We start from the raw sequence: 12,774 nt of genomic DNA on the forward strand, positions 1-12,774 counted from the left end.
GATTTAACCCAAAAAAAATAATCCCAATCCCAAGTAGTCTGAAATATTTCCCACCGGTAGAGGCACGCATTGAATTGACAACCCAACCAGATTCTGACACGTGACAGGTAAAGTAGGGCTCGACCAATCACAGATTGCCATTGACACGTCCTTGAGGGCACGAACAGCACCGTCATGTTACGGTTTGTAGGGTTCCATATCGTCATCCTCGCGTTGCCCTTTTACAATTATTAAATATTTCCACTCAGAAAAAATATATATTTATAAACTTAAAAATTTTATTTTAATTTTTGTATTTTAAAATTATTTTTTTTAAAAATACAACCGTAAAATGATTTTACACGTGCTCCCTAATTTTTATATATCACATTGTAAAAAAAGAAATTAAGGAGATCACCCAACATAGCATTAGTCGGAGTTTCTCTTATTCAGATCTATCAATATATTTATACGCCCCTTATTTACTCGAGCGTCATATTAATTTAAATATAATTTTATAAATATCCATAAATTTTTAAATTTGTGTCTAATATTTGACTCACGTACTAATTATTTTTAAATTCACAAATCTATCCGACCCAAAACAAAAATTTTAATTTTTTTTAATAGAACAGTCTATTAAACACAAAACTAGTTCAGAAATAAATGTCTAAATAGATATCGACCCTTAAAAATTAAAAAATAAATATCTAAATAAAAACATATATATATATATATATATATATATATATATATATATATATATATATATATATAATATCTTTTATGACATGTTAGCCCTACCTCTGAAAATGATGGATGAGAAAATTTAAAGATAATTATGAACACAAATATTTCTTTGGATTCTTTTTTTTTTTTTCTTTAAATAGAATTGACTTATGAAGCTGAGCATCACAAAATTTATCTTTTTTCTATTTAGTTTTTAAAAATAAAAAAAAGATTTATATCGATAAAACCCTGTCAAAAAATGTCAAATCCTTAACGTGAAGGAAAAATGAAGAAACGATACCATTTAGGGTTTGAATCGATTATCATCTTCTCTGAAGGAAAAAAAAATCATTAAAATTTATCGAGTATTATCTCATTTTAACGATCAAAATTTGAACTTTGTACCGCACAAAGTTGAAAAAGTGTTTAAAGAATACTGAACAAGCTAGTACGAGACAAACGCTCCCACGTGATGCATACTGTGAGATCTCACATTAGGGTGTGAAAACCTCTTCATACTAGACGCGTTTTAAAATCGTGAGATTGACGACAATACATAACGAATCAAAACAGACAATATTTATGCATAACTAGCTCGATTTTACTCGTTACAAACCACCGAAAAAATACCCTAAAAACACACACAAACAACCTTGAAAATACTCAGAAAATTATCTAAGCTGTACACCTCACAAAACCCTAAATCACCATTCAAAATTTATAAAAAAAAAAAAAAAAAAAAAAAAAAAAAAAAAAAAAACAATGGCAAAGAAGGATGTGATTGGGTACGAGGGTACAAAATTGTCATAAATTATGTCAGTGATAAGCCTGTCAGTATGGCTTACTTGTACGAACAGATAATATTTATTATTATTATTATTATTAATATTTTCCCCCAAAAAAGGTAATTAAAAACAAATTTAATCCATTAATTCAAAATGAAATTCTTTTTCTTTTACCTCTTTTAGCATCACCCATTAACAAATTTGCTCATAAACCATTCCATTCCCTTTCATCTGTCCCAAAAAGGAAACCCTTTTTCCCCTTTTTCTCTCTCCAAAAATCCATGGCACCTGTTCATCAAGCTTCATAATTTGCAGCTCACCACCAAATCTGTAAGGAATTCACCTCTTTTTTTGCTCTCAATCTCTGTTTTCGTGTTCTTAATTGACCCGATCGTTGTTCTAACAATTAGGGTTTTTTATTTTTATTTTCGTAGATCGAGCAAATTTATACGGTTTATATGTTCGTAAATTCATCGTTTTTCATGCAAATTACAGAAAATTTGGATCTGGGTCGAGTTGGATTGAGTTGAATTATGACGAGACAAAAAATTCAGATTAAAAAAATCGATAATATAGCAGCTAGGCAAGTGACGTTTTCAAAGAGGAGAAGAGGGCTGTTCAAGAAAGCTCATGAACTTGCTACTCTCTGTGATGCTGATATTGCTCTCATTGTTTTTTCTGCTTCTGGGAAGCTCTTTGATTATTCTAGCTCAAGGTAATTTTCTCTCTCTCTCTCTCTCTCTCTCTAAAAATTTACTGTTTTTTTGTTTATTTTAATGAATTTGTTCTTGATTTTGGCTTGGATTTAGGGATTATTGAATTAAATTAGTAAGGAATTTGATATAAAGATTGGGTTTTTAGGCTTTTTTTTTTTTTTTTTTTTGTTGAAATTGTGTGTTTTTGTCTAAAAAAACATGTTTTTTTTAGTTAAAGATGTGATTTTTATGGTTTGAATTATTGTAAAAAACATTTATTTATTAGTAAAATGAATTTAATTATTATTTTTTTCAATATAATTCTTTATTTTTTTGATTTTATTAAGCAAATAATGTTTAAATTCATATTGTTTTTATAATTTATATGGGAAAAAATGGTATTTTGAAATGACCTGCAGACACATGACATCATAAGTGATATGTTAATGTCTTAAATTTTGTTCCAAAAAAACATGAAAATTGTTTGCAACTTGTCCAAGAATCTCTCTCTCTCATAATGTTTGGTTTTCTCTCCCTCTAATTATGGGGTTTGTCTGTACTAATTTGTAAATATCAAAAGTTTCTATGTAAAGAAAAAAAAAAAAATTATCTTTTGAAATTGTACGGAAAATTATTTATATAACCAAAACTGTATCGGTTCAAGTTCACTGTTAGTAGATATTGTCTATTTTAGTCCGTTAGTATCGTTATCAGTCTCTCATTTTTAAAACGAGTCTACTATGAAGAGGTTGTCACACCCTTATATGTAATGTTTTATTTCGCTCTCCAACTAATGTGGATCTCGGATGTTATGAATAACCTTAATTCTTACACAGTCGTTGTCATATCATTTTCCGTCTTATTTAATCGAATTCTCGAGAAATATTTTTTAAAATAATTTCAAAGTTCAAAGGAAAAAATGAAAATATTTTTAGCTCGTTTACAAAGGTAACCGGTTAGGTGGACTTTGACTTTTTAAACGCTACGTTGGACCGAGTGAAGAATGAAAAACGTCCGCTAACGCCTTTTAAAAGGGATAAAATCTTTTTTAGATCAGCAGAAATCTCTCTCTAGCAGACGCATTTTAAAACAGTGAGGCGGAGGGCCAAAGTGAAAATATCTACCAGTAGTGGCTTTTAAGCTGTTACAAATTTGAACTCCGACCTTAGAAAAGGAGTATGTATCAATTATCGTTGAGTTATATTATATAGTTTTATCATATTCTCGAAAAATGTTTTTTTATCGCATGAAGCATGCACGAGTTACTTGGAAGACATAATAAGCTACCAGAGGTGAATAACTTTTGCCAACCTCTATCTCAGGTGAGTTCAAATTCGAAACTCCGACCTTTTGATCGATGATATATATATATAGTCATACCCATATGCTTAGGTTGGCACCGTAAGACGGTTGTTGCTTCGGTTAATCGTTTTTAGGGTTTATCTAGCAGATGGAAAAGAGTGTGTGTGCTAATTTGAGAGAGGAATTTGCAGCCAAAACCAAAGAACTTAGGTAACATTACTAAAATCTTTGTAAATTATAAGGAAAAAAGAGTCTGATTTTGTGTTAAAACTATGAACAAGGCATATGAAGGGAGAAGAACTTGAAGAACTTGGAATAGAAGAATTAAAGCAGCTCGAGAAATTGCTCGAGATTGGTTTGAATCGTGTCTTAGAGACAAAGGTTCGTAATTCTTAACAAGTTTTATTCGATAATTAAGCTTATGATCATCAAATTACGTTATAATTCGGAGATTTTGTGTGTTGTTCATGCAGGATGAAAAGTTTCTAAAAGAGATCGATGCTGTTAAGGAGAAGGTCGATAATCGATTTTTGAAAATTAAGCTTATAATCACTACTTCTACGTAATAGAACAGCTTCCGAACTTTGTTATCTACTTTTTTACAAATATAGTTCGAATTTGGCTAAGAATTCAAGTGTTTACATGATTTTCAAGAACAAAATGGATTATCGAAAAGGGTCTTAAATATTATCGAACACGAACGATAAAAATGCGAACCCGCTTCAAATAATACATGAATATTGATTGCAGGAAGCTTTGCTGATGAAAGAGAATCAGAGACTGAGGAATCGAGTGAGAGCTTTGAATAGAGATGAGCAAGAACAGCAAGCAGTGGGTGTTGGTGGGAGCTCCTTGGGCTCAAAGTCAATCACTAGCAATAGCAGCTCCTCACCAAACCCTAGTTCTCAAGATTGTGATGATATTTCTCTCAAATTGGGGTTAGTAGTTTTCTTACATGCACTATATAAAAGGCCTTTGAATCCCGTTTTTTTCGGAGATTAAAAGACGATAGATGAAAGTTAAGGGTCGATTTGAAATGATTGTTTAAGTGTTTGAGAATGGGGTTAGCGTTAAGAAAGAGATTTTTAGTTCATGGAAATAAGACGTTTCAGATAAGCCCTAAGATAGGTTCATTGGTGGTCGAACATTTCTTTAGAAATGGTTACTTAAAGATCTCTTTAGAGGGAAGACTATCTCCACATATCAACATAGGTCATTTTAGTATGTTTTGTCGTCATTTATATGTTTTTTTAGACAAATATGAGTCATTTTAGTATGTTTTGTCCTCATTCACATGTTTTTTAGACTGATACAAGTCATTTTAGTATATTTTGTTCTCATTTACATGATTTTTAGACAAACACATTTACATGATTAAGCATCATTTTAGTATAGAAAATTCCTAGAATGTCGCTCAACATAGAATTGCTCCAGTCAAAGCATGTTTAATTTTAGAGTTTTTATGGTTGAGCCATCAAAAAAAGGGAGGAAGATACACCTTCTTGGTAAAGACAGTAACTTTCAATTTTTTAAGTCTGTTTTAGCTATCACATCCTCAAAATCGCTCTCATTTGGATCTCGATTCATTCATATACCTGTCTTTTACTCGGGTGTCAAATTTGAAATAACTATACCAAATAACAGTTCAAAATGTTCTAGAAAGGTAGCTAAACAACTTTCAAAAGTACTATAACCATTCAAACAAAGTTAGTTTCTTGCAGAGAAAAAGGATCTGTGTGTACAAAGAGATGACAATTAATATATGTTTGCCTCTATATGCAGTCTTTGAAGGCTCAAAGTATGCGATTCTCTGCAGCAGCTTGGCAATGCAAGCTCAGCCTTCTCTAATGGAGCTTTTACTAATCACTGGACTGCCAAAGCCACTCCTATTTGCATACAGATAATAAGGATGTGAAAAGGCCAATTCATTCAATATCATATCATGTTTTCAAAGCAGAAATGAGTTACATACATGAATATTGTTTCTGCATACCAATTGATCAAGAGTTTATTAAACTTTCAAAGGGAGTTTTATAAAGAAAATGACACTTCTCAGACCAAGTAAACGAACCTGCTTGCCTGCTGCCCTTTGTAGCATCTTGAAGAAGCACATACATCATAAATATACTTTTGTAAAGGCCCTAGGCTATCTCTCGCCGATATTGTCATCTAACATGTCTATTAGGGAGAGGTTTCCGTACCTTTATAAATAATACTTTGTTCCTCTCTAACCGATATGGGATCTCACAATTCACCCCCCTTCGGGGCTCAACCTCCTCGCTGGCACATCGCCTAGTGTCTAGCTCTGATACCAACTATAAAGACCCAAGTCTACCGCTAGTAGATATTGTCTTTTTTGGGCTTTCCCTTTCGAGCTTCCCCTCAAAGCTTTTAAAACGAGTCTATTAGGGAGAGGTTTCCACACTCTTAGAAAGAATGTTTCGTTCCCCTCTCCAACCAATGTGAGATCTCACATATGTGATCCTGCTGGATTGAGACCGTTCATCAAGATGTCGCTGGGATTGTGGCTCTAAATCAATGAAGTCACAGAATCAATTTAGAGAGCAAAACACCATTTTCTTGGTCTCAATAAACAGATTCTTTTCATAATACAGCAAGACAATTGTCAAGACAGTCAGAATACATGATAACTGCAGGGACAAATTGTCAAGTTAGACACAATTTACATGATTAGATCTCTATGAGGGGGCAATCATAGTAGAATTAAAAATGAAGCAATACAAATGCTCGTACAGTCCCAGAGGCGAAACGAGAATCGGGTGGGTGCAGTTATATTCTGATGCATGGGGATGTCTTTAAATTGTTTCACACAGAGTCTGAAATGAGCAACTGTTCAAGTTCTTGCTTTTGTCTTTCCAACTCCTGCAACACATTCATGGCTTCCTTAATATCAAATTATGTAAACAAATGGTTTACTAATATGTCTTAATGTATTTCATTACAAAAATGACAAGACAGTGTTAGTATCCCTCCATACTCCCCACTGAGTTATGGAACTATCCGATAAAATAACGGTTACCTGAAGATCTTTGACGACCCTGTCCTTTGAAGTCTCCTTCTCTTCACGAGCACGTTTGAGAAACCCAATGCACAGTATTCCCTTGAGATTCGTGGGAAAAACTAGAATCAGTTGGTTCATGACAGAATATTTCAAAGAGATGCATTATTCCTCTTAGTGTCATCCATGGAAACAAGCATGTAATCACATATTTTATACACTGTTTGCATACTTGCATGGGGATAATAATTAACTGATGTTTGATAGCATAGCGCACACACATATGACTTGGCATCTTGGTGCGCAGAAGGTTCACGAATCAACTTGCACCTTCCATAATTAGTCTAATACATACTGAAACTAAAATTCAGTGCAGTCAAAGACATACTAAGGATGAAGAAAGGCACATATTTTATACGCTTTTTATTTTGCTAACTTGCTAGTGGGCAAGTGCATGAACAGGTAACATAAGTTTTTTTTGTTGAAACTAAGTGAAACACGAGTGTAAAAGTTGTGTTCTCTTGCTGTTAGCCCAACCACAAAAAATATGGAACATACCAAAGAAAGGAAAATATGTAAATCTCCATTTAACCATTATAAATATTGCTTTTCCTTCGGAGTTACCAGAACTACACAGATCACGCAACAAGCAAAGAGCAGAAACATATAAAACATCTTTTCCAAGCCTTAGGATTAAATTAGGAAACAAGGTGTTGTTCACAAGGCTCACCGATACAACATAGACTGCACCGCAGGCAAGGAGGAGATAACTTGCAGCCTCTTGAAGAAGAATAAACTCTCTCTGCTCTACAGAATACGCCGGGAAAGCTCTTGTCATTACTGCAACACTGCAAAAAAAAAAAAAAAACTACAACTTAAAACAAATTGAATATCCATGATACAACAAATCCATGCATTTAATGGATCTCATGTGGAATTTATTTGATCAAGGTGAGACTTTCTGTAACAGTCCAAGCCCACCACTAGTAGATATTGTCCTTTTTGAGTTTTTCCTTTCGAGCTTCCCTTCAAGGTTTTAAAACGCGTCTGCTGGAGAGAGATTTCTCCACCCTTATAAAGAATGTTTTGTTCCCCTCTCCAACCGATGTGGGATCTCACAGTCCATCCCCCTTCGGGATCCAGCGTCCTCGCTGGCACTCGTTCCCTTCTCTAATCGACGTGGGACCCCCCAATTCACCCATCTTCGGGGCCTAGCACCCTTGCTGGCACACCGCCTCGTGTCCACCCCCTTCAGGACTCAGCCTCCTCGCTTCGTCTAGTGTTCGGCTCTGATACCATTTCTAACTGCTTAAAGAGGACAATATCTGGTAGCGGTGGGCTTGGACAGTTCTATATTTATAATCTATATTTATAATCATGGTAAGTACACATCTCTACTGCACAACAAAATCTCCTATTGGAGTAAATTTCAGAAGTCTCAGTCTAACATCCTAGGAAATGGTCATCCGTCCATTGAACTAACAAAATGGCAACTAACCAACAACTGATGTTGCATGTATAGGTATAATTTTAATCGTATGCTTACAATTCAGTAACAAAATAGACCGAGTGCATGCAAGATTCTCAAATAGAAACATATGCGCATAGGAACAAGACAGGAAAATAAAAAGGAAAAAGTTTCAAATGCTAATCAAAATAAAACCTTACAAGATTTGCAACATGCCCCGGCCAGCCCAATATTCCAATACCTGAAATGCACAAACCCAACTGAATTAAATGATGCAGCAGGCAAGTCCTAATTAGACATCATATGCATCTTTGAGCTTCAAAGAATATAGCGAACTTTAGTACTTCATGGCAGACTGCAGTTACAGTGACATCCCAAAAAAATTAGGCAGGGAATAAACTGCTATGAACGAATATATAATTCCACTTGATAATTCCTTCAATAGGAGTTTCTATGCCAAAAAGTAATGTTTCATACTTGCTAGCAGTATGACATCCCAGAGAATGGAAGGGAGTGAAACATTTACCATGAATATATGTATCAAATAAAATAAAGAAATTTTGCCGTAACGGTGAGCAACATAGACTGAAAAATTAAGCCGACCATCGAAACCGTTCGAACCAACTTCGATCAGTTAGCTTAAGTGTATGAGTGAGTCTGGGTCAGTTTTGCAAGGTCGGTTAGTAGGCGAGCCCAATAATGCTCAAACTGACCAACCAACTGATATTCTCTCCTCTCCCTATCAGTCAAGCTGTTTCTCTGTGCACTGTGTCTCCGTATGCTTTGCGAAGTTTCAAGAAAAGTGTAATTGTAACACACCACACCCCCTCCCTCGATTCTCTCTCTCCCCCTCCCTCGCCACTCGTCTCACCCTCTCTGCCATAGCTCTCGCCTCCGTCAGTTGTCGTCCCATTCTTGCCTCCTCAATCATTTCACTCGTCTCCCTCATTGCTTTGTACTTTGCTATCCATCTCCTATATCCAACAGCGTCCCCTCTGCCCAAACAATCCCAAATACACACACACACACATACATCAACTGGTCGGTTGGTTGATGCAATCAAACATGAAAAACCCGTCATTTTCCAATATATGGAAACCAACGTGGTCAGTTTCAGTCGAAAACCGACCCCGACTGACTGCTGCACCTTCAGGATAAATTTGTGTAAAAGAAATGCTTTGTGTTGATAGGAACCGATGAATGTAGAATATGAAAAGGCCATCATAAGTTTCCCTTTTCTTCAATACAAAAAGTCCTCTCCTAGACACTAAATGGACCACCAGACTAATAAAAACTTAAGACTCCCTTAAAATCCCACCCCAGCAGCAAACAAACACCAGTTTTGACATGGAGCCAGAGCACTGTATGGATGGAGGGGGCAGATTTCAAGCTTCAATGATCAATTATTGCCTAGCAAACTATAAAGAAACCATATATCCCTTCATTTCTGATCATTTTAAGAGTAAAATCACTTCAGAAATTAAGAATTTAGGGTTCAAAAGCAAAACCTTCCAGTTGTTGAGAATAAACTCCCATTCTGTCTCAGCAAGAACCACGAAGAACGCGATCACAACTGCATAACACCGAAATATACCATCGAATATCTGCCAAAAAGTTACACAAACACATGATCCCGCTTTCAATTGAAAAAATTACTTAACGAAGAAGCAACAGAGTGAGTACATCGGATTTGTTCTTAAAGGACCGAATCGCAGCGACAACGTTGGAAACAATGCAGAGAATGGCAGTGAGAGCAGTTACAACACTGAAAAACCTGCAAGTTACAAGCAAAGGATCCACCCTCCTACCAGGTCTGCTGGTCTGAGAAGACGATGCCGCCGTCGCCGCTGCCGTCGTCCCCGTCGCCGCTCCCTCACCGCCTCTCTCCATTTTCTGAGTTTCCCTGAATTTCCCTCTTACGGTTCAGCTTACTGATTGGGCAAGATGATTGAATCGACGAACTTTTTCCAAGAATTCACAGCGTTAACGGAACCTGCTCCGCCACGTGTCAAAACATTAATCATCAGATTAACTCTAAAATTAATTTTAACACGATAATAATTCAGTTAATTAAGACCTAAATAATAAATATTTAAAAAAATACCATTTGTTTTCAAAATATCTTGAGATGATAATTGTTATAATCCATGCCAATTGCCAGCCATTGAAGGGTCCCTCCCCTGTCTCTTCCCTTTTTATGCCATTTTATTTTCTCTGAAGTCGTGAATTGTTGTTGAAGAGGAATCGAGAGCACAGTGAAAGATCTGAAGCCATGAATGTCGATGAGGAAGTTGAGCGACTCAAGGAGGAAATTCAAAGGCTTGGTAAGGTCCAAGATGATGGTTCTTACAAGGTATCTACGATTTTTACATCTATAAACAGGATTCCATTCTTCTCTCTTCTTTTTGTGGATCTTTTCCCGTTTTCCAGGTCAACTGTTCTTGTTCCATGTCGATCTCTCTCAGATGCAGAGATTTTTACCAGTTAGGCTTGGAAATTTGGCGGTTCTGAGTTGGATCTGGAATTTGAAATTGAGTTCTAAGATTATTTTTCTCGTAGTTTCAGGACGAGATCTGCCTGCCTATTACCTGTTTGATGTTTTGCTATTGTTGGTTCTGATTGTTTATGGCGAAAAATCTGAACTAAATCGAAACGATTGAATTGTGTTGTGTTACTAGATTCATTGAACCATTTGAAAGCCAGCTTGCCTTGCATTTGGATGTCTTTTAACTTGTGAATCAGCCTCTCTTCATTGGATAGAAAGATTGAAACCCTAAATCTTATGATCCAGATAATGCTTCAGTCGTTTTTAGAACTGAAATGCAACTAGTTCTTTGTTCTGATCATTAATTATTGTCTTGTTCTAATCAAATAACTAGTTCTTGATTCTGATCATTCATTATTGTCTTGTTCTAATCAAATAACTAGTTCTTGATTCTGATCATTCATTATTGTCTTGTTCTAATCAAATAACTAGTTCTTGATTCTGATCATTCATTATTGTCATGTTCTAATCAAATATTTAGAACTGAAATGCAACTAGTTCTTCCGTCTGATCATTCATTATTGTCTTGTTCTAATCAAAGATTTAGTGCTGAAACTAGTTGTTTGCAGCTGAAATGTCAGACATGGATATGAAACTCCTCATGAACCAAAATGTGCATATGCATATGCCATTTCATTTCACCATATGAATTTGGGGTTTTCAATTTGCAGGTAACATTTGGGGTGCTGTTCAATGATGACAGATGTGCTAACATATTCGAAGCGTTGGTCGGGACGCTACGAGCAGCAAAGAAGAGAAAAATAGTGACTTATGATGGTGAGCTGTTGCTGCAAGGAGTCCATGATAATGTTGAGATCGTCCTCAAAGCCACTCCAGCAGCAGAAGTTGCAACCACTGCAGCTGCGAAGGCTTGAGTAGTGATCCATATGCAGCATTTAAAACAGTGTATGCATCTTGAATTTCTATGTTCCATTATCACAATTTTCATTTAATAACATTTTCTCAAATTTGCACTAAAGTTGCCTCGCATTCTAGATCCAATACCATCAAGAACAGCTTTTACTCTTTGATCAAGAACAGCTTTTACTCTTTGTTCCTTGATCGAAATTTCATCAAAGGGTGAATTTATGTTCCTCTTTACATATTCGTATGAGTTCTTGGATTTTGAAGATAGTGCATAAAAATAGATGTTTTGGATTATTACTATTTGACTCGGGACTACCTATACATGCTTAGTATTTCTTTTTTCTAGCCATTATTCGTCATTGATCCCCTTCAACAAGAGATCACATAGTTCCCTCTCAAAGTTCACATTTCTAACATCAACTAGAACGTCCGTTGATCCCCTCAAACAAGAGATCACATAGTTCCCTCTCAAAGTTCACATTGGGATCAACTAAGAGATCACATAGTTCCCTCTCAAAGTTCACATTTCTAACATCAACTAGAACGTCCGTTGATCCCCTCAAACAAGAGATCACATAGTTCCCTCTCAAAGTTCACATTGGGATCAACTAAGAGATCACATAGTTCCCTCTCAAAGTTCACATTTCTAACATCAACTAGAACGTCCGTTGATCCCCTCAAACAAGAGATCACATAGTTCCCTCTCAAAGTTCACATTGGGATCAACTAAGAGATCACATAGTTCCCTCTCAAAGTTCACATTTCTAACATCAACTAGAACGTCCGTTGATCCCCTCAAACAAGAGATCACATAGTTCCCTCTCAAAGTTCACATTGGGATCAACTAAGAGATCACATAGTTCCCTCTCAAAGTTCTCATTTCTAACATCAACTAGAACGTCCGTTGATCCCCTCAAACAAGAGATCACATAGTTCCCTCTCAAAGTTCACATTGGGATCAACTAAGAGATCACATAGTTCCCTCTCAAATTTCACATTTCTAACATCAACTAGAACGTCCGTTGATCCCCTCAAACAAGAGATCACATAGTTCCCTCTCAAAGTTCACATTGGGATCAACTAAGAGATCACATAGTTCCCTCTCAAAGTTCTCATTTCTAACATCAACTAGAACGTCCGTTGATCCCCTCAAACAAGAGATCACATAGTTCCCTCTCAAAGTTCACATTGGGATCAACTAAGAGATCACATAGTTCCCTCTCAAATTTCACATTTCTAACATCAACTAGAACGTCCGTTGATCCCCTCAAACAAGAGATCACATAGTTCCCTCTCAAAGTTCACATTGGGATCAACTAAGAGATCACATAGTTCCCTCTCAAAGTTCTCATTTCTAACATCAACTAGAACGTCCGTTGATCCCC

General features: G+C 35.9%; 3 protein-coding genes across 6 annotated transcripts; 2 read left to right on the top strand and 1 right to left on the bottom strand.

Moving 5' to 3' along the window:
- Positions 1-1,663: 1,663 nt before the first annotated feature.
- On the top strand, positions 1,664-5,556 carry LOC111809847 (MADS-box protein AGL24). Of its 3 annotated transcripts, none has more exons than XM_023696287.2 (8): positions 1,664-1,823; positions 1,989-2,208; positions 3,441-3,510; positions 3,636-3,700; positions 3,772-3,871; positions 3,964-4,005; positions 4,241-4,428; positions 5,273-5,556. In XM_023696287.2, the coding sequence occupies exons 2-8, from the start codon at positions 2,027-2,029 to the stop codon at positions 5,277-5,279; spliced, it is 654 nt and encodes a 217-aa protein (XP_023552055.2). In that variant the 5' UTR covers positions 1,664-1,823; positions 1,989-2,026; the 3' UTR covers positions 5,280-5,556. The 3 variants fall into 3 exon arrangements, with proteins under 3 accessions (XP_023552055.2, XP_023552057.2, XP_023552056.2); XM_023696289.2 differs by having other exon boundaries at positions 3,639-3,700; XM_023696288.2 differs by having other exon boundaries at positions 1,669-1,823; positions 1,928-2,208.
- A 509-nt stretch (positions 5,557-6,065) lies between these two features.
- LOC111810200 (uncharacterized) lies at positions 6,066-9,930 on the bottom strand. 2 transcript variants are annotated; one of them, XM_023696813.2, is made up of 6 exons: positions 9,661-9,930; positions 9,486-9,581; positions 8,178-8,218; positions 7,240-7,357; positions 6,531-6,631; positions 6,066-6,373 (listed from the first exon to the last, which is right to left on the bottom strand). In XM_023696813.2, the coding sequence occupies exons 1-6, from the start codon at positions 9,865-9,867 to the stop codon at positions 6,307-6,309; spliced, it is 630 nt and encodes a 209-aa protein (XP_023552581.2). In that variant the 5' UTR covers positions 9,868-9,930; the 3' UTR covers positions 6,066-6,306. The 2 variants fall into 2 exon arrangements, with proteins under 2 accessions (XP_023552581.2, XP_023552582.2); XM_023696814.2 differs by having other exon boundaries at positions 6,531-6,611; positions 9,661-9,928.
- Positions 9,931-10,119: 189 nt separating this feature from the next.
- LOC111786589 (costars family protein) lies at positions 10,120-11,501 on the top strand. The gene is made up of 2 exons (XM_087117450.1): positions 10,120-10,330; positions 11,194-11,501. The coding sequence occupies exons 1-2, from the start codon at positions 10,250-10,252 to the stop codon at positions 11,395-11,397; spliced, it is 285 nt and encodes a 94-aa protein (XP_086973576.1). The 5' UTR covers positions 10,120-10,249; the 3' UTR covers positions 11,398-11,501.
- Positions 11,502-12,774: the final 1,273 nt, after the last annotated feature.

The sequence above is a fragment of the Cucurbita pepo genome, chromosome 14 (assembly GCF_057944985.1).
Source record: "Cucurbita pepo subsp. pepo isolate OVF chromosome 14, ASM5794498v1, whole genome shotgun sequence".
In the NCBI taxonomy this organism is placed as follows: Eukaryota; Viridiplantae; Streptophyta; class Magnoliopsida; order Cucurbitales; family Cucurbitaceae; genus Cucurbita; species Cucurbita pepo.

Bases quoted from the DNA above. Each gene is read 5' to 3' on its own strand.
- LOC111809847 (XM_023696287.2), top strand. From the start codon at position 2,027: ATGACGAGACAAAAAATTCAGATTAAAAAAATCGATAATATAGCAGCT. The intron at 3,511-3,635 runs GTGAGTTCAAAT...GGGTTTATCTAG, and splicing joins TTTGCCAACCTCTATCTCAG to CAGATGGAAAAGAGTGTGTG. The intron at 3,872-3,963 runs GTTCGTAATTCT...TTGTTCATGCAG, and splicing joins ATCGTGTCTTAGAGACAAAG to GATGAAAAGTTTCTAAAAGA.
- LOC111810200 (XM_023696813.2), bottom strand. From the start codon at position 9,867: ATGGAGAGAGGCGGTGAGGGAGCGGCGACGGGGACGACGGCAGCGGCG. The intron at 8,219-9,485 runs GTTTTGCTTTTG...TGTGCATTTCAG, and splicing joins TTATTCTCAACAACTGGAAG to GTATTGGAATATTGGGCTGG. The intron at 6,632-7,239 runs GTGAGCCTTGTG...AACTGATTCTAG, and splicing joins GTGCAGTCTATGTTGTATCG to TTTTTCCCACGAATCTCAAG.
- LOC111786589 (XM_087117450.1), top strand. From the start codon at position 10,250: ATGAATGTCGATGAGGAAGTTGAGCGACTCAAGGAGGAAATTCAAAGG. The intron at 10,331-11,193 runs GTATCTACGATT...TTCAATTTGCAG, and splicing joins AAGATGATGGTTCTTACAAG to GTAACATTTGGGGTGCTGTT.